The sequence below is a fragment of the Halichondria panicea genome, chromosome 15, assembly GCF_963675165.1.
Source record: "Halichondria panicea chromosome 15, odHalPani1.1, whole genome shotgun sequence".
Taxonomy (NCBI): Eukaryota; Metazoa; Porifera; class Demospongiae; order Suberitida; family Halichondriidae; genus Halichondria; species Halichondria panicea.
The window spans coordinates 4,475,270-4,494,900 of NC_087391.1; the positions used below are offsets into that span (position 1 = coordinate 4,475,270).

At 41.4% G+C, this 19,631-nt stretch overlaps 3 protein-coding genes across 3 annotated transcripts in view; 1 reads left to right on the forward strand and 2 right to left on the reverse strand.

The window, feature by feature from the left end:
• Nucleotides 1-19,631, forward strand: part of LOC135348601 (anaphase-promoting complex subunit 1-like) — a 38,010-nt gene that overhangs the window by 13,205 nt on the left and 5,174 nt on the right. Inside the window, exons 14-30 of the mRNA XM_064546872.1 lie at nucleotides 253-362; nucleotides 669-727; nucleotides 1,069-1,191; nucleotides 1,248-1,309; nucleotides 1,457-1,498; nucleotides 5,540-5,646; nucleotides 5,830-5,907; nucleotides 6,064-6,265; nucleotides 6,541-6,731; nucleotides 6,958-7,234; nucleotides 7,766-7,891; nucleotides 8,408-8,490; nucleotides 8,548-8,626; nucleotides 8,674-8,751; nucleotides 8,959-9,111; nucleotides 9,980-10,090; nucleotides 10,244-10,377. Of these exons, the coding sequence (XP_064402942.1) occupies nucleotides 253-362; nucleotides 669-727; nucleotides 1,069-1,191; nucleotides 1,248-1,309; nucleotides 1,457-1,498; nucleotides 5,540-5,646; nucleotides 5,830-5,907; nucleotides 6,064-6,265; nucleotides 6,541-6,731; nucleotides 6,958-7,234; nucleotides 7,766-7,891; nucleotides 8,408-8,490; nucleotides 8,548-8,626; nucleotides 8,674-8,751; nucleotides 8,959-9,111; nucleotides 9,980-10,090; nucleotides 10,244-10,377 (2,015 nt within the window). The remainder of the gene's footprint in view (nucleotides 1-252; nucleotides 363-668; nucleotides 728-1,068; nucleotides 1,192-1,247; nucleotides 1,310-1,456; nucleotides 1,499-5,539; nucleotides 5,647-5,829; nucleotides 5,908-6,063; nucleotides 6,266-6,540; nucleotides 6,732-6,957; nucleotides 7,235-7,765; nucleotides 7,892-8,407; nucleotides 8,491-8,547; nucleotides 8,627-8,673; nucleotides 8,752-8,958; nucleotides 9,112-9,979; nucleotides 10,091-10,243; nucleotides 10,378-19,631) is intronic.
• Nucleotides 1,702-5,326, reverse strand: LOC135348607 (uncharacterized). The gene is made up of 9 exons (XM_064546881.1): nucleotides 5,123-5,326; nucleotides 5,003-5,044; nucleotides 4,790-4,891; nucleotides 4,569-4,712; nucleotides 3,591-4,298; nucleotides 2,965-3,310; nucleotides 2,522-2,713; nucleotides 2,285-2,447; nucleotides 1,702-1,988 (listed from the first exon to the last, which is right to left on the reverse strand). The coding sequence occupies exons 1-9, from the start codon at nucleotides 5,211-5,213 to the stop codon at nucleotides 1,812-1,814; spliced, it is 1,965 nt and encodes a 654-aa protein (XP_064402951.1). The 5' UTR covers nucleotides 5,214-5,326; the 3' UTR covers nucleotides 1,702-1,811.
• On the reverse strand, nucleotides 17,607-19,176 carry LOC135348610 (germ cell nuclear acidic protein-like). The gene is made up of 2 exons (XM_064546884.1): nucleotides 19,087-19,176; nucleotides 17,607-18,994 (listed from the first exon to the last, which is right to left on the reverse strand). Exon 2 carries the CDS (start codon nucleotides 18,964-18,966, stop codon nucleotides 17,950-17,952), a length of 1,017 nt encoding a protein of 338 aa, XP_064402954.1. The 5' UTR covers nucleotides 18,967-18,994; nucleotides 19,087-19,176; the 3' UTR covers nucleotides 17,607-17,949.

Sequence of the window (19,631 nt, forward strand, 5' to 3'; positions counted from 1 at the left end):
GAATAGTTGTTATGTCTTAATCAGTAGGACCTTGTTAGTGTACAATCGTTGCCTCGCTATAAGTTTGTGTATGACTAAAGATTAATAACTTATGACTAACTTTAGCCGCTCGACCATGTTTATGTATATATGCTCTTACTAGCACACACACACACACACACACACACACACACCCACCCACACACACACACACACACACACACACACACACACACACACACACACACACACATGTATTGAACGTTCTCTCAGCTGTACTCACTGTTCTGTGCTGGAAAGGGGGGCAGCGTTGAGTTGAACAGTGTGCTTAACATCATGGGTCAAGGACAAGACACACAACACCATCAACAGAAATTCAGAGAGTAAGTGTGACTTTACGTTACTATAATCAATAAATTGCCCCAAGAAACACCTACTGAGCTCTATAATTATACCGAAACGTGCGTGGGCGGCCATTTGTTATAGTAATCGTTTGTTTGTTTGTGATTTCTGAGCCTGCTCACCTGGATGCCATAACAGTGCAGTTACAGCATGGATAGCTTTTGTGCCTCCACCGAGGCATCAGCACCTGCGGTGCTTTCATTATGTAGAGTTGCTGTGTAGACTGGTTGAGAACAACTAACATGTGCCTTTTAGCCAAACCCCTCCCCCCATATATATACACCCAGGATTCAGGAGTCCTCGTCTCTGCCGTGGGAGAGAGTGGTGCTGTGTCTGGTGGAGGAAGGTGAGTCACTGTAGTGTAATCCTGGGTGTATATATATGGGGGGAGGGGTGTGGCTAAAAAGTTACTGTCTGGTTTGAAAGGACAAGTTGTCTACCGGTGTGCCCAGAATTTTAATTTAAAGTGGCGGCTATTTTCAATCCTCAATCTCAATCTAACTCACACATTTTATAGCCTAACATTATGAGCCTAGAAAGTGGTCTAGACATGGTTAGTACCGACAAGTGTGGGTATATCCTGATCACAATCTATACATGTAATCGATATAGCATATACTGTTCTCACTAACACACTTCCTGTCTAGGTCTCCCTATACATGTGATATTTGACATGTGCTTGTATAGGGCTTCTATTGTCGGACATTGAGACATTACCAGTGGGTGTGGCACTTCCTCTTTGGGACAGCATTATCCGCTGCCAAGAGAACCCACCTTCAACCTGGCCACAGGCTGCCTATGACTTCATTGGTGGGTATAGTCATCACACTCTTCACTCATGTGACTTCATGTTTTATATACTGTAGATCGACGGGACATTTTGGAATCGTTACAAATGACCTCTGATTACAGCTATCTCAAAATGGAGGTATGTATGCTATCCCTAAAGTCTAGCGTTTCGTATGTACTGCTGGCCCTTTTACTTAACGTTCTTTCAATTTTGTCTCGTACCATAGTCCTTAAAACACATAACTAACCGTCATTGTATTAAAAACTCCCCCGCCTCTGCCTCCAGGACCCAAAAGACGGTAGTGATGGCATGGACATAAACCAAGAGGTAAGAACGTGCACTCATTAGTGTGCATAGTGGTTTAAAATATACTTGAGTAGTGGAAGGCGCTAACTGTATAAACATTTGAAATGTGAATATTGCCAGGATTGGCCGGAGGGAATACCAAAAAGTATAGAAACGAGAAAGTGGGCGAGAGCATTACTCTAATACATCATTCGGCGCTAACTGTATAATTATTACTGTCGCAATTTTGTTGATTGTGTTCATTTATTAATTGGAAGCGAGTTGATTGGGGGTATATATAATAATAATAATAATACCATTCTGTTGTAACGGTTGTCAGCTGATCAATGTACAGTTATTTATATTCGGAGATCATCTTGAGTACTCTCAGTCTGTGCAGCTTGGACTTTATACCCAGCTCTGTCTCCAGCACTCCGTCGTCAAGAACAGCTAGTATGTCACCGGTCACATGCTCTCTCTGTATCATGGGCCTGTACTTTCCTAGATCACTGCTCTCCAGTAGCACACACACCTTAGTGAGGAAATTAGAGCAATTTTAAATAAGGCTTATAAACTAAGGGCGTAAATCTTTAGATACCCTTTGCTTGTACATACTATGCATGTCAAACTCTAGTATAGCTGTTACAATGCACTAGCTAGTCTTCACATAATAAGAATCTTGTCTTTTGTGTTCTACTTGAATGCCTAAGTAGTAGTTTTTAATTATGACTTACGTGATGCAACTGTGTGTAAAAATTTTTTATTGATGAGATAAAAATGATAAATTCATATTGGGGAGTTATTTTTCTAATTTCGTGTTTAACTTACTCCTTCCACGTCCAAGGATTGGAGAGATCCCTTATTTCTTGAGTTAGTACTTCTAGGTATGGCCGTTTCACTAGTAGGCAGTACAGCTGGGCGGAGGACAGTTTGCAGTTGACTCTCGACCAAGTCGAGCCTTTGTGTTAGCTTTGAGATCTGCTCCTGTAGTCTGTGATAGATGAAGGATATAATTACGAATGAGTTTAGCTTGTATGTATTGCATGTTAATTGTATTGCATGTACCGTGCTACATGTATGTTGTGGTTTTCATAGGATGAAGTTTTCTTCGTACTCTCTTTCATCTGATCAACAATACTAGTGTCCTGATATATATACTCTTGAGTTTCCGTGGGCACAACGACGTCGTCATAGTTTGGTTGTATGCTGGGGGTGGGATCAGCCGACCTCGAGGACGAGATACTAATTGTTGAATACCTGTAAATTTTAACCAGCAATGGTCGTAACTCTTGGATAATTGTGCATGCATGGTTACAACTGTTAAGTGGGTGAGGGAATACATGCATTCAGACATGTAGCTAAATTGAAAGAGAAAACACATAAGTAGCTATAGTTTTGCGAGATTAACTAATTTAGAATTTACAATTTAAGATTCGTTGCATGACAGATCAACATTAGAGCTCCGTACTAATTATAGCTACAAAATATGTTTTATAAGCACAACATACTCCTCAAAAGGTTCCTGCCTGTCAGTAGTTGCTGACGGGTGAAAGACGTCCATGTAACCGTCTTCGTCCAAACTTCGTGGTCCTCTGAATCCTGTCTCCCTCGATAGAGTATTGTACTCATGTGATCCCGGCTCATCCACTGTCGCAGGAAAAGAATCAATGTCTGTTTCTTCTTCATCAAAGATCTGCACTTCTAATTCCCGTATATCTTCGTCCATGATTAGATGAAAGCAATCTTTGAGGCTTGCGGTTTCAGTTTCAGATGACACGGATTCGCTACCGTCAACTGAACAAGTAGATACAACCAATGAGCTCTGTTTACTGTAGCCTGAGATCATCACAACACCTGCAGTACACAAAGCACCAGTAGTTATCCTAACAATTACTGTAAGTATTATTGTATGTAGTATGTACAGTGTTCCATATGTTCTATACACTGTACCCTGAACTCATAAGTTTGCATGGTACAAGTGTCTGTGTGATTGCTTGGGACAGTACGTGCGTTTATTGTGTGTTTTTATAAGACAGAGGATACCTCACACACAGTAAGTATATCCCATATCCTGTCAAATTAGTATATATGTGGGGGAGGGGGTATCACTATGCATACCATTGAAATTCATTACCGTGTTTTAGTGAGGAAACATCATTATCTGCCGAGCAGTAGATGACAGCTTTCACTGGAAAGGGCTCCGGAACGTGGGAAATTATGTCTTGTAGACCCAGTTGAATCAGAGATGGCTTAGTTGAGAAATAACCGGCACAACTTTGAGGAAGGGTCTTCTCAGATTTTGACAGCATGCTGTAGAAAACAACAGTTTTCTTCGATTTGAATCTCCCCTTATGTATCTGAATTAGTATCAAAATTTCGTTTGGTTCTGTAAGATATTTTCCGTCGTTGCTTCTCACTTCTCTTGTAGCACATACCACTTTCGGCGTTGACGAACCAGCGATGAGATCGGCTACAGTCTCGTACATGTAACCATTGAGACCTTTCTCTGCATTGTTTTCCGGGTCGTAAATGATGCCAATCTTCTGCGATGGTCGATGTGGTATCTGATGTGTTAGTCCATCGTCGCCCGTGGCTATAGCAAAGACGATATCTTCTGTCCTGTGTACAGCATACACATCACCTGTTGACATGGTAACGTCAGAAGTACTACTACAATAGCCTTGAGCTACTCGAAAATGAAACGGGAAATGATTAGAATGTCTCTGCACTGCTTCTTGTAGCTTCAACGATCGCTCATTGGGAGCCGTGGTTAATATATCCTTGGGCCTTTCTGGTAGCGGAGGGGGTGTGTTTGCTGTCTGTCCATTAAATTGATCGTGCACTGCAGTGCATGGGAAAAACCAATATAAAGTAGCTATAGAAGCTGTCTATAATTGTACGTATTGTGCTTTGTATATATAGCTTGTGTAAATTGATAGCAATTGATCAGCTGATGAGAACTTTGATAGTGCATGCCGTAAGATATTTAGAGTAAGTATGTAGGGCAGCTAAGGTCAATCAGAATCAACTGCTTCATTTATTTGCTAGAATGTGAAAATTATGGCAGAATGAGTAGAAAACTTGAATGAGTATATATATTTTTTCAGCTTACACTTTCCTTTGGAGTAATTGTTCTCACTTCTTCTGTATTGTGACGGTAGAGTTGCACTGTTAGTTGCATCACTCGAGGAATTGTGATGCCTCTTCCCAGTATGAAGGGGGCTTGAGATGCTATGCTCGTCACTGCTAGATAGCTCTATAATTATTGTAAAAGAGTGCATGGCACAAGTTGAAACTGTCAATCAACAATGAAAGTGGTTAATATAGTCTTACTAGGGGAATCTTTCGCCCACTTTTTAGCTGGTACAGCTGGCCTGTTTGATTGAAGGGACTCTTTACGACGTGGTTGAACAGGTGGAATGCACGCGAGATTCCCTAAGTATAGGGGGAAAGCAACGGTTGGTACCTCTCATAAGAACCTTTGTGCATGCACAGCTTCATGAGTAAATATGGAGTAACTTTTGACTAAACTAGCAGCATATATACCTTTACGTGGTTGAACAGGCGGGGGGGTGTACGCGGGATTCCCTGTAAGTATGGGGAGGGGGGAAAGCAATAGTTGGTATAGCACACAGCTTCTAAGTACCTACTGTTAGTTTAACATACCAAATGGTAGAGAAATGCTTGGCTCATTTTCACTTAGGTTGGCCTTTGATGGATGGCTGTGTTTCTTTTTCCTTTCCTTAGCTGGCAACATAGCTTACTGTTGAGTAGCTAGTACATATACTTTTCATATAAGTTTTATGTTTATCTGAACTATGACCAGCTTGTGTTGTCTATCGATATTCACAGAGTACAAAGTATAACAAGAGTAAACACGTCGTGTACTGCACGGTCCATTAACTATGAATATCTCTCTAATGGACTGTAGTGTGGGGGTAGGTCCCAGTGTGTACATTAAGCATTAAGACCACATTCTCAACTATACATCTATACTGTTACTGTTTTTATTCGTTTGTTTGTTATAAGAATATAAATTATGTTTGCAGTTTATTGTTTATTTTCATTTTATGTCTCCCCCAGATTCTTCAACTGCGTTTCCCAGGTGACCAGAGGGTGGGTTTGGTCAAGAGGTTTCTCCAGTCTGTCAGTCCAGTCAGAATTGCCCTCACCCAGAAACCAGAAGTCAGGTGAATAACAGCTGTAGAAAAGCGTATTGCATGTGAGTCATTAATATCTGTGCATACCATTCACAAGATTATGTTACTCCCACTAATTGCCTCAATACTGTCCATTTCCTACTTCCTACTTACCTTACATGTATAGTCAAGCAGTTTTGATTGAATTCTCTCCCTCCCTCCCCCATTTCTCAGTGACCATGACTTCCTGGAGCAACAGGAGAGTCACCTGCTCATGCTCTGTCAGAGGACAATGGCCCTGCCGGTGGGGAGGTGAGCTTATCCTCGTTAGATCCCCTTTATGATTATAAAAATGTTCTAGCACTTGTGAAACTGTCACTGAAATTTCGAAATTTTCGTTAGATGGGTTTCTGAATAGTGTACCTGACTCACTATCTCGTTAACTATCTTGCCTGTCTTCCACGATAGGGGAATGTTCACCATCTCTACAACAAAACCGTTGCCGACAGCACACCTGGCGATCCCCAAACTTAACTTGAGTGGGCGTGTCCCTCCCAAGAACTCTGCCGTCGGTCTCGACCACATTGACAAGCCAGCCGATATGAGTGTATGGGCGGAGTTTCACAATGGTGTCGCAGCTGGACTCAAGATTGCACCCGGGATGTCACAGGTAGTTACTGTTGTGTATGTGCATGTGTATGCAGTACATGTGTCTAAAATCGAGCTTGAATAAAATTGGTTAATTAATATAAGCTGTACATAATGGTTTGGTGCTGGGGTTATCAGCATAGCTGTGCGTGATACCTCGTTGGTCCTACAGTATAAATCAAACAAAAGTTTAATACGAGCAACTTAGTGGCACATTTAACTTTTGTCTGATATGTACGTACTGATAGTGCATGTAAGTATAGATGGCTAATAAATTATTCTCCCACCCCCACCTAGTTAAATCGAGCATGGATAGTGTACAATCGTCCATCTTCTGAAGTCTCACCAAACGAGTATGCCGGGTTCCTGATGGCCCTCGGCCTTCAAGGTCACCTGGTTTCCGTGCCAGATTATGAATTGTACAACCATCTCAAGGAGAAGCATGAGCTGACGACTATCGGACTGTTGCTAGGGGTTTCCACATCTCGGTAAGCATGGCTACTGTGTTGGCATCAACTATATATGACAAATGATTAATTATGAGGGCCGGTGCTGTACTTATCTATTTGTATTCATGTCCATGTACCCAAATGTGCAAGCCAATAGTGTGTGTTGCCCTTGGCAAGGTCTTATCAACTGTTGTACTGCCCCACTATAGTTATGTTATAATTACATAAAACTGGTGTTAATTTTGCCACTCCCCATCTCCCACAGTTCTGGCACAGTTAGTCTCCCCTTGTCCAGTCTCCTGGCGATCTACTTCCCCCCTCTCCTCCCCCACGGCTCGGCAGATATGGAGATACCCTCTTCTATACAGACGACTGCCATGTTGGGCCTGGGGCATGTGTATCGAGCCTCAGGCAATCGTCACATGGCCGAGGTGATGCTGAAGGAGATCGGACGAGGTCAGGGCCCAGAACTGGAGTTTGCTGAGGACAGGGAATCTTACTCCCTCACGGCCGGGCTGGCTCTCGGGCTTGTCACTCTTGGGGTGAGCTGATTTACTCGTGAGATAATTGTGGAATACTTTAATGTGGTTGTTGCTTCTCTTTAGTCTATATATCACGTTGTCAAGGTAACAAGGGTGTAATAAAAGTCATACTGTTCCTTAATTACAGTATTACATATACTCACTATAATTATATAGCTATGCTACAAGCTAACTTAAAACTTTACTTTTCTGTTCCATGTGTCAGCTATTTCTTCTATGTTACTGTATGTAAGATCAGCAGGCAATTCAAAGCAATGTTTGTTAGGTTATTGTCATTCACAAGCTGCTTCAAAACCAGTTATTCTTGGTCGTCTGCACACTTCATTTATGATGGGAGAAAAATTTCTGATGCACTGGCATCGATCAGGGATAGATACATACCGCAGGCTAATTGTACTGTAGCTCTTACCAAACAATAAGTCTGTCCAGCGTTTCTAATGTGACATGGTCTGTAGTGCCTGAGATTGCATCCGATGCTATGTGTTAGACACTCCAAAAATTAAAAACTCATTTTCGCCGCCATCTTTGCAGCTAGGCAATTCCCCCCTGGGTCTATCGGACCTCCATCTGGTGGACCAGCTGTGTGTGCTCATGAACGGAGGACCCAAGACCGAAGTGATCACACCCAGATCAGCCCCGCAGGGATACCTCGTGTTGGTATGTGTTGTGGGTTAGGTGATATGGATATTGTGTGTATTCTGTGCCTGCACTTTAGAGATTGTGTTGTGCTTCGAAAAGTAAGCCATTCTAGACTGGATGCTATTCTGGTACATTTGTATATATATACATTTGTACCAATCTTCCCCTAACCTATTCACAAACATTTTCTAACCAAAACTGCATTTCCAAAACAATTATACGTACCAGAATTGGCCTACATAAGAATGTAAACTTTATCGGCTGCACAGTGTGACTCTGCATGGTCCACCGATCAATAGTACCCAGAGGCAAGTCATGACTATCCCCTCTCACAAAACCGCGTCTGCTGCATGTCACGGTAGAACGGTAATGTCGCGTGGAGGAACAGTAACGAGAGGCCTCTACCCATTGTGTCCCCCTATAGCCCGGTTAGGCTGACACAAGATAACCTCTCACATTCTAATTTAGTCCCTTGTGTACCGTAGCCATTACTGCGTGTAGCTTATGAACGTAATTATTGTGTTCGCTGCATAGGAAGGAGATCAAGTGAACACTCATGTGACAGCTCCCGGGGCTATACTAGCGCTCACCCTCATGTACCTTAAGACCAACGACAGGTGTGTGAGTGTCATATGTGATTGTCATATGACTGTCATGTGATCTTCTTCGTGCAGTGCTGTTGCTGCCACTCTAGAGGCCCCATGCACACAGTATGACCTGGAGGGAATTAGACCAGACTTTCTACTGCTCAGGGTGCGATGCCCATTCTATTTAACCAAACATTCGATATTTTCATGCAGGCTCTCGGACATTGTCTGATTATGTGGGACTCAGTTGAGCCGTCAGTGGAGTGGATCAAAGCAAGCCATTTGCCATCAGTGAGTACATTTCCCTTGCCCCTACCTTTTTTAGGCGGCTACTATAGTTCAATGTTCAACCCCGTCTTGTTTGTTAGAACTGTATCACATGATTTGTTCAGATTTAAATTCTTAGACAAGGTAATACTATTCTACGTGCACTTGCTTTCTTTAAAATACACGATTTTTACAACCGAGTCGTTCGTACTTGCTCTGCGCACAATGCAGATTGTATCAGAGCACGCGTTTCAAGGCAAGCACAGTGAGAAGATTGACTATCAGACATTGAGTCAGGCCTATGTCAACATTCTGGCTGGCTCCTGCTTGGGTATGGGACTACGCTTTGCTGGGACGTGTGACACCCAAGCTAAACATTGCTTGGTAAGTATGACTAGAGTCTTGTATGAGCATAGAGTTCAGGTAGAGTTTTAGTCACTAAGTATTTATGCCTCGATGCTGCGCATGCGCAATCGAGGTACACAGTAGTGTGTTTGTGTGTGTGTGTGTGTGTGTGTGTGTGTGTGTGTGTGTGTGTGTGTGTGTGTGTGTGTGTGCATGTCTGTCTGTCTGTGTAGACTGCTACAGCTGCTCAAGGATCAATGAAGTGCAAGTAAGAGTTTCTGTAGGCTTCTAGTCATGTTTTCTTGGATTTTAATGAGTTATGCCTAGTTTTGCTTACTTGGAATGCCATTGCAGCCTTTTCAGAAGAGCACGTAGCCAAACTTGTTTACCGAGTGTTACTACTCTACTTAGTAGTTAGCTCTGCACTAGAACGCTTGCTATTGGTAGCTGCAAGAGTGAGAAGAGTGCTGCAAGGCTCTGCTGATGGCAACCATTAATTTTAGACTTGAACTTTGACATCGATCGTTTTTAACAACAATTATGGTCGATTATTACCCACTCTTTGACTTTGCATGCAGCATGCCAATTAAAAAATGTTCATCAATGTGTATAAAATAGTAGCTTTGGCATCTCCACCGAGGCATCAGCACCTGCGGTGCTTTGAGGGGCTTAATTTTCGCTGATTCGTAGGTTAGCAATCCTACACGAAAATTTTAGAATTATCTGCTATAACGTGCAGAGATTAAAGGCGTGGCTTCCGGTAAGCAGTCATTTCACGAGTATTGTGTAACGAAATGCTTTTAGAGGCCATATTCCACGAAATATAAGTGCCTCGAAAATTTCGCGCTATACGGTAATCATATGCATTGTACATGTATGTGTATCATTGTATTATTTGTGTGCACAGCTGGAGTGTGTGAGGGAGTTGCTGACAAAGCTTGAGTCGTCGAGAGTAGAGCAAGTCGGCAAACCATGTCTTGAGAGGTGTGTCGTCACCATGGTGCTAGCCCTCGCTGTGGTGAGTCAGATACCCTAAAACAAAATTTGTAGGAGTTTTACATAATGCTATTCTCAGAAGAAAGTTTATGGTTGGCAATGCATGTGTAACGGGTAATTAAGCTCATGCATGTACTTTAAACACTTTATACCCTCCTCCCCCTTATTCCCCTAGGTGATGAGTGGGTCAGGTGACCTGGATGTGTTGAGGATGATTCGTCGACTGAGACTGAGTCATTCAGAGGTGGCGTACGGTTCTCACATGGCTGTCCACATGGCACTCGGCCTGCTCTTCATTGGAGGAGGGAGGTCAGTGTGTGTGGTTTCGTCCTTGTGGATTGGCAAAAAATATTCACTGGGGGGAAGGGGGATATGTTTTACAAAGGGTGTGCACAGCCCTGAACTGTTGCACTTATAGGCAAACTGAAGTTGGTAAACCGCTTGCTCATTAATTGTTCTAGCCTCAATCCCAGTCTGTATATGTTATTCAGGATATAATTCGGGTAAAAATTCAGTTTAATGGGAAACATTACGGGGAAATTATCCAATAATTTTGCGCATGTGCAAGCAGTCAGTAGCAGGCCTCCTTTTTGAGGCCTTGTGAAGGAGGCTATAATTATTCATGAGCTAAATATATATCTAGTAATCTTGAGCAGCTGGTAGTCCAGCTGAAATTAATGCAGTAACCATTTCATGGCTCGAACAGTCTAACTGTAGCTTAACTATATGCAGGGCCACATAAAGAGATATTTTAAAGAAAGGCTATTGAAAGCTCACAAGAGGCTGTTTTCCTTGGCTCTGTCGGCCATGTTATAAGTACATATGTATAAGTACATATGTTTGTTTTGTGAGAGTTTCCTGGCGGAAAAAATGCTTCGTGTAGCCCCTCCAAAAGTACCCTATAAGAGCAAGAACATGCACAGAGCTAGAAGTATTTTTGGAAGTTTAAGTTTATTATGTATGTGCTTCATTTAAACTTCTATTATGGGTTCACAAAAATTATTATAAGAAAATCATGAATTTCATGAGCAAACTGTTTACCGTAACCTTAACATCAATAGTCATGGTAGTCATCATAGTCAGAGTCATGGTAGTCATGGCAGTCATTATAGTTATCATAGTCACGGTAGTCATAGGCATCGTAGTCGTCAGAATCATGGTAGTAATCATAGTCATGGTAGTCATCGTAGTAGTCTCTTTCGTCCTGGTCGTTTTCATAATCTCTTTTATCCTGGTGGTCTTCAAAGTCCCTTTGAGCCTGGTTGGCTTTATAATCTCTTTCATCCTGGTCATCTTCATAGTCCCTTTGAGCCTGGTCAGCTTTATTATTTCTTTGAGCCTGGTATTCTTCATAGTCTTTTTGATCCTGGTATTCTTCATAGTCCCTTTGAGCCTGGTATTCTTCATAGTCTCTTTGAACCTGGTGGTCTTCGTAGTCTCTTTGAGCCTGGTGGTCTTCGTAGTCTCTTTGAGCCTGGTGGTCTTCATAATTAGATATGTATTCTCTTTGAACCTGGTCTTCTTCATACTGTCTTTGAGCCTGGTCATCTTCATAATTATATATATAGTCTTCGTAGTTTATTTGAGCCTGGTCGTCTTCATAGTCGCTTTGAGCCTGGTATTCTACATGGTCACTTTGAGTATCGTAGTCTCTTTGATCCCAGTCGTCTTTATAGTCCCAGTCGTATTCATCATCGCTTTGAAAGCTGTACTTTATAGTGTGTCCTCGAGCATGATAATCTCTATAAACAGTGACAATTTTAACCTTTTTAAAAGCATCTCGTACCTCAAACAAGTGGGAAATTTTGATATATGATTGCAGTCCAGCTATCCCCATGTATGACAACGGGACACTCTGTCCACAGATAGGGCAAGTGAGGGAGCGGGATGGTCCATCTTTAGTTACTACTCTCACCAGGCACCACAGGGACTTACGAAACACGTGAGAACAAAACAAATTTTCAGTGAAAGGCTCAAAAGGATACATTTAACGTTCCAGTTTATTAAAAAAAAAAGACATCGATTTTAGTAGCAAAGTTGAGTTGCATTTTCGAATTCCTTCACCGTGTATCTGGGTAAAAACTATAGGTTGTAAAATAATAGGTAGATCTATCAATATTAATTTCACTAACTGTATATAACTAGAGTACTTATGTATTTTGTGTACCTTTGTATTAGATGAGTTGAAGCACACACAAATATTAAAGAACACGCCTATATTTATAATAGCTCACATGATTCTCAAGAGCTATGAATAATCCTAATGGAATTCCTAAATCAACACAGGTATATAAGTATTGTATTTACTTGATTAAACGCCTGGGCGTTTATTTCAGATCGAAGTCTTTAGAGGGGGCGTTTAAACGAAGGGCGTTTAATCCAGGAGGGCGTTTATTGTTATTCTATACTGCCATGCTTGCAACTGGGTTCCATGTGCTATTTCAGCTCCACCCACAGTGCCACGCCCCATAAATGGGCGATTATTTAAGATGGGCAAAGACAGAGCTTTTACCCTGGGTGTTTATTCAAGGAGGGCGTTTAATCAAGTAAATACGGTACTCAACTTTACTTTTTAGCTACAGGTGTAACTAACCATCTATTCACACAGGTACCTCCCTGTAGGTGTGCGACTGTATGCGATTGTGCACTGTGCACTGTTAGCTTTAGTTACATATTGCTTTAATTGTCTTAACCATTACAGTGGAGCCTTAATTGTCCGAACATCTTGTGTCCCCACCTCATCCGGATGGCTAAAATCTTCGGGTACCCTAAATCGAGCCACACCCATCAAATTCGAGTAGCCTCTGCATGCAAACTCAGCAAACAATGTCCAGAGCTCTTACAAATGTACTAGTCTTGAACATAATGCATCAGTGGACAGAACTAGCCTCTACACAGGCTCTCCTTTTTCTCACAATTGTTCAATTAATATCGAAGATAAAAAGTTTTAATTGGAGAAATTATAAGGAAAGAAATAGAGGTAGGGTTAGGAAAAAGGAGAGCCTGTATCGAGAAGGGTGAAAATGAGCATGGGCTAGAGATGTTGGGCTAACGTAGAGATCATGACCAATATAAAACTTTGCCTGCCTAGCCTGACCAAGCCTTGATATATAGATCTAGAAGAACACTAAGTCTAAGAGAACAACCATGCACCCGGCTATAATATATCACTCAGGCTTGTTCTAAACTTTATATAAAGGACAGATAATCTTTCTGTATAGGCTCCATGCATACAACTTGCGATCTATTACATGACACATTATTATACTAAAGCCTATTTGTTTTGAGTTAGGCCCCAGAAGGTACCGTATAGCGCGAAATTTTCGAGGCACTTATTTTTCGTGGATTGGCCTCTAAAAGCCATTTCGTTGCACAATGTTCACGGAATGACTGCTTACCGGAAGCCACACCTTTAGCATGATACAGTAGAACCTCGATTATCCGGACACCTTGGTTCCAGAAGCAGGCCGGATAAGTGAATATGCCGGATAATTGAATAGATAAACCACGCCTTGATCCACCCACTTTATTGATAACAGCAGTGCCACATGGTTGTCTGCGCATGCGCAGAAGATAAGCAGACATGTCTCCATAGTAACAGCTGCAACGCGCATTTGAGGGACACGCCCATTTTCTGAATATTAAAAAGAAAACTGGCAAGCCAGATAATAATCGAGGTATACCGGATAGGAGGGCCGGATAATCGAGGTTCTACTGTAGCAGGTAATTCTAATTAAAGAACAATTTTCGTGGACTTAATTTTCGCGTAGAATTCTAACCCGCGAAAACTAAGCCCCTTGAAATGTTCGCGCTATACGGTATGTGATCAGTTATGGCTTCGTTTAGGGTTAACAAGTATGCCAGGGACTTCTGTATGCTTTTAGCGGTTGGAGCTTATCAGCTGTATAGCGTATAGCATATAGTAGAAGTGCTTTTTAACAAGGAATCGAAATTGAGTGAACCATGACAAAGTTATGATAACGTTATGAAGGCCAAACTCAAATCAAATTAATTACATGCTTTTAACAAGACATGAAAGCTTACCATTCGAGCGGCAAGAGTCTTTGTCTCTATATAATTATTCTTCCTATATAGACGCCAAGTAATCCCCGCTAACTAGAGATTCCTAGAATTCTTAGCCTTCATGTAGCTAGCTAAATATTTTGTTAAGTATATACGGAAGTGCCCAGAAATCAATAATTGAACTTCGATTTTTCATTGAACTTTGAGCGTCAATTATATAGTTCCCTCGAACATATCTCCGGATAGAAAATAGCTATAAGAGGGCGATCTTGGTATCATTTTGAAGCTTAAAGAACGAAATTATCCGATTCAACAAAAGGGCTTTCCTAGGCCCTGTCACATATCCTTGGTGGGTGCTCTGTGTTAACCATCCACACAGTACTCCCTAAGTTGTAGCAACGAGTGTATCGCAACTCTCTTGGTCTCCCTGTGGTTCCCCCAATCCAGTACTGACAGCCGCTGTGCCACCTTCAGGCAAAAAAAGGGCTTTCCTTTCCTTTTTTTTTATACATTGCATTTTGGCGGCGTTTTGGGGGTAAATTATAGTTTTCGAAATCATGGCTACTTAGCAGTCTGGGGACATACTCTGTATACATCATGTGTGAAGTGCCCTGATCTCTACGGCCAGGACATAGAGGTGCCTGAATGCCTGAAGGTGGTAACGGCTGTCAGTACTGGCTTGGGCAAAAAACACCGCCAAAATGCAATGTATATTCATAATGTCTGAATGAAACCTTAGGAGTGAGATCAGTGTGTGGGTATGTGACTGTGTGCTTAAAAGGTAGTTAAGTAACGAATAATGAGCTTCGAATAATTACAGTACATAGTACATTTAGTTATTATAATCATCACTCTGAGTGTGGTTTTGGTATCACTTGAGCGTGCCAATTGGTTATTTTCATTGTAATTATCAGCATGTTGTCTTCATTCTCATAGTCTTGGTCGTCTTCATTGTCATAGTCACTTTCAGCCTGGTCGTATTCGTTGTCATAGTCTTGATCGTTGCTTTCAGCCTGGTCGTATTCATTGTCATAGTCTTCATCATTGCTTTCAGCCCGGTCGTATTCGTTGTCATAGTTTTGATCGTTGCTTTCAGCCTGGTCGTCTTCGTTGTCATAGTCACTTTCAGCCTGGTCGTCGTCTTCATCGCCACTGTTGGTGTAGTAGTATTCATCTTCGCTGTGGGTGTGGTAGTATTCATCCTCGCTGTGGGTGTGGTAGTATTCATCCTCGCTGTGGGTGTGGTGGTAATCATCCTCACTTTCAACCTGGTCGTCTTCATAGTCTCTTTGAACAGGGGCGATGTTAACTTTTTTTTATAGAATCTCGTAAATCAAACAAATCATCAATTTTGAGATCTGATTGCAGTTCACCTACTCCCCTCTCTGACAGTGCAACAGTTCGTCGACAGATGGGACAAATGAGGGAGCGAGAGCGCTCAATCACTAGTTTCTCCAGACACGGAGACTTGCAAAACACATGAAAACAAGGCAAATTTTTTGGCTGCTTGAAAGTGTCGAGACAAAGGGGGCATTTGAGTTGAGCATCAAACTTCTTGAGAATGTCCTTTGTAGTAGTTTCAGCCATTTTGTGATCGTTGGGATTTGTTTTCCAATTCCCTTATAACTTAGTACGTAGATGTTCAATTATTTTGCTCGTGCACTAATAAGAGAAACAAGAAGAACAAGCTTGTATATACATATATAAGTTGTAGGTTTCCAATAATTATAATAATTATACATCTATTATACCGTAATTGATGTAATTACAGCACCACGTCAGCATCAGCATCAGCATAATTCTTTTGATCCTAAAAGAAGCGCCAACCGTTGCTAGAATTATTTTTTGAGACATCAAGACAATCATCCTGCATCTTTGACTTCCTTCACACTTCTAAACAGTTGTCTAACTCATAGCTACAGTCAATGAATGTTGTTCACGAGAGCTCTCAACAAGTGCAGCTAGCAAGTGAAACGAGCTAGACCACGCACATTTTCTCTACAAATTCTATACTAGCTGTAGAACATAAGCGCCATTTTAGGCGCCAGCAATTTTTTGTGTTCTAAAAGATGCACCACTCAGAAGTTAAGAAGTTTAATTTTTTCTAGCGCTGTAATTACATCAATTCTACGATGCCAAACATACCTAGTACATATTACAGTACATGCATGAAAGCACAAGTGAATACCTTTGAATTTGTCCATCTTGGTCTTTAATACACCATGTACCACATTGCATTGATAATTTAAATAAATTGCCTGCATGATAGCAGCTGGCATATAATGGTTATCTGTACTGTATATCTTGATGTTAGAATGGAAGCCATAATTATAGAGATACAGTAGAACCTCGATTATCTGGCCCTCGATTATCCGGAACCTCGATTATCCGGCTTGGCAGTTTTCTTTTTAATCAGATTACATAATTCAGAAAATGGGCGTGTCCCTCAAATGCGCATGCGCGTTGCAGCTGTTACCATGGAGACATGCCTGCTTTTCTTTTGCGCATGCGCAGACAACATGTGGCACTGCTGTTCATCAATAAAGTGGGTGGATCAAGGCGTGGTTTATCTATTCGGCATATTCACTTATCCGGCCTGCTTCTGGAACCAAGGTGTCCGGATAATCGAGGTTCTACTGTATCAATACATGTAAACTTGTTTTGTATCAATAATCAGGAGTGCATGTTCATGCACTTGTGGTACAATGTATGCAATTCCACTAGCAAAGACTTTGTGGAATAATTATGATAATTATTTCCAGTACAGCAGCTGTTATTATTGATATCATACCAGGATATGGTAGCAATATCACCAAGAGTCTATAATAAAAGAGAGAGTATCAAATAATAAAGTATTACCTTGCATCAGATGTATTCGGAAGGTAACGTGGCTTCCTGCTTGATAACCGACCAATCCAAGCGCCTGGAGCCGCCACTTGCCCCGAGGCAGCAATAATGTTATTGCCAAATTGTCATTATTGATCACACGTTTCAGACAGGAAGTCACATCTGATGCACAGTATGCATGCACTCGATACTCTTTCTCTCTTTTGTTATGGACTCTTGATATCACCCAAGCGGGCAGTTTTACCTAAAGCACCACCTACCACCCTTGAATTTTCATCCCTTCTATAAAAACAATATACATTTTGAAGTTATTTGCGGTTTGAATATCATCAAAATAATGGTCTACTAATTAAGGAACGTGGGGAAAAATGATACAATTGTAACTGCAGCTTTTATGACGTCATGCCCTCGTGCTATACAGCTACTCTCGCACGTGGTGAGTAAAATAACCTATACTAAATCAATGGAATTCCTTTTACAAATGTATACACTGTCAATAATTATCATTAAAAAAAATCATCATAGTTGTATCATAAAAATAATTTTTCTGTTGACCCTGTAGTATGTGAGTGATAATGGTTCAGTTTGGTCTAGAACACTTTTAAACTTTGCTTGGCAACAATCAATGAGTCATTATGACCCCATATATGGAGGAGCATTCTATCTGTGGTAATTATTAACACAGGTATTCATGTATACTTTTTAGCATACGGTGTGCTTTAATCCACACTGGTACTGCCTGTGCGACTGTGTGCAGTCGAGCATTGTGCACTTTATACGAAAACTAAAGTTTGTAAGACAGTTGTGATTACATTGTACATATAGTATTCATCGTCACTTTCTTCAGGAGGGAGGTCAGTGAGTGTGGTTGCATGAATGAGGAGAGTCACTAGGGGGTGGAGATAGTTGTGTGGATCAGGATGTGTTATACAAATGGGCAGTCGTGCACTATGCACTTATCAGGCAAATAAGTGCATTTTTTGTTTAATTAGCCTGGAATAATTATAGCTGTTAATCATCGTCACTTTGAGTGTAGTCGTCTTCATAGTCACTTTGAGCGTGCCGCTCATAGTCCTGGTCGTCTTCATAATCATTTTGATTCTGATCGTCTTGATCGTCACTTTGACCCTGGTCGTCTTGATCGTCACTTTGGTTCTGATCGTCACTTTGGTACTGATCGTCTTGATCGGCACTTTGGTACTGATCGTCTTGATCGTCACTTTGGTACTGGTCATGTTGATCGTCACTTTGGTCCTGATCATATTGATCGTCACTTTGGTACTGATCGTCTTGATCGTCACTTTGGTACTGGTCGTCTTGATCGTCACTTTGGTCCTGATCATATTGATCGTCACTTTGGTACTGGTCGTCTTGATCGTCACTTTGGTACTGGTCGTCTTGATCGTCACTTTGGTCCTGATCATATTGATCGTCACTTGGGTACTGATCGTCTTGATCTTCACTTTGACTCTGGTCGTCTTGATCGTCACTTTGGTACTGGTCATCTTGATCGTCACTTGGGTACTGATCGTCTTGATCTTCACTTTGACCCTGGTCGTCTTGATCGTCACTTTGGTACTGGTCATCTTGATCGTCACTTGGGTACTGATCGTCTTGATCTTCACTTTGACCCTGGTCGTCTTGATCGTCACTTTGGTACTGGTTATCTTGATCGTCACTTGGGTACTGATCGTCTTGATCTTCACTTTGAACCTGGTCGTCTTGATCATCATTTTGAGTAGGGGCAAGTTTAACTTTTTTAAATGCGTCTTGTAACTCAACCAACTGGTCAGTTTTGAGATCTGATTGCAGTCCAGCTACTCCCCTTTTTGTCAGTGGGACAGTGTTTCGACAGAATGGACACTTCAAGGAGCTTCCATCCTTGGTCACTACTTTCTCCAGACATGGGGAGCAAAATACGTGAAAACAAGGCAAGATTTTCGGTTGCTTGAAAGGCTCAAAACATACAGAACATTCGAGTTGATCATCGAGTTTCTTGAGAGCTTCTTTTATAGTCCCTTCAGCCATTTTAGTAGCGAAAGTTGCGTTGTGTTTCCTACATTTTATAAGAACAAGTTTGTCCAGATTGTTTGTTAGCATACATGCATCATAAATGAAAACAAAATTGGCTCAAGTAAGTTGAAATACCTTTAGAAATGGCGTGATTTGTCCACCTCTGGTCTTGCACACATTAAATAATAAATTGCCTGATAGCAGCTCACATGATTTTTTTAGTGGTTATGAATACCCTCTCTGATTATTAATTTTATATTATGTAACAATCTCGAGTTCATAAATACACTTATGGTGACAATTCACCTGTCTGTGAAATCACAAGAGTGTTTATTGATATAGTGTAGTCTCGAGGCCAGACTCCTTAGGGGAGAGAGTCTGATCAACTTAATGTCCAAAAAATATGGGTGTGGGGTTGGTAACAATACTGAACTTGCATCCCTTCTACATTTGGAATGTGGTTTACTAAAGAATGCAGGGAAACGGAAAAATATTATAATCGCGGCTATAAGTCGTTTATAACGTCATGCCTGTACAGCTACTCTCGCGCGTGGTGAGTAATTATACTTGTCATTTCATAGTTGTATCATACGTGCTTTCAATTATAATTTGCTATTGACCGTATACAGAGGATTTCAGGTTGTCTGGCAGAAGTGCAGTCAACCATGACCACACGCAAT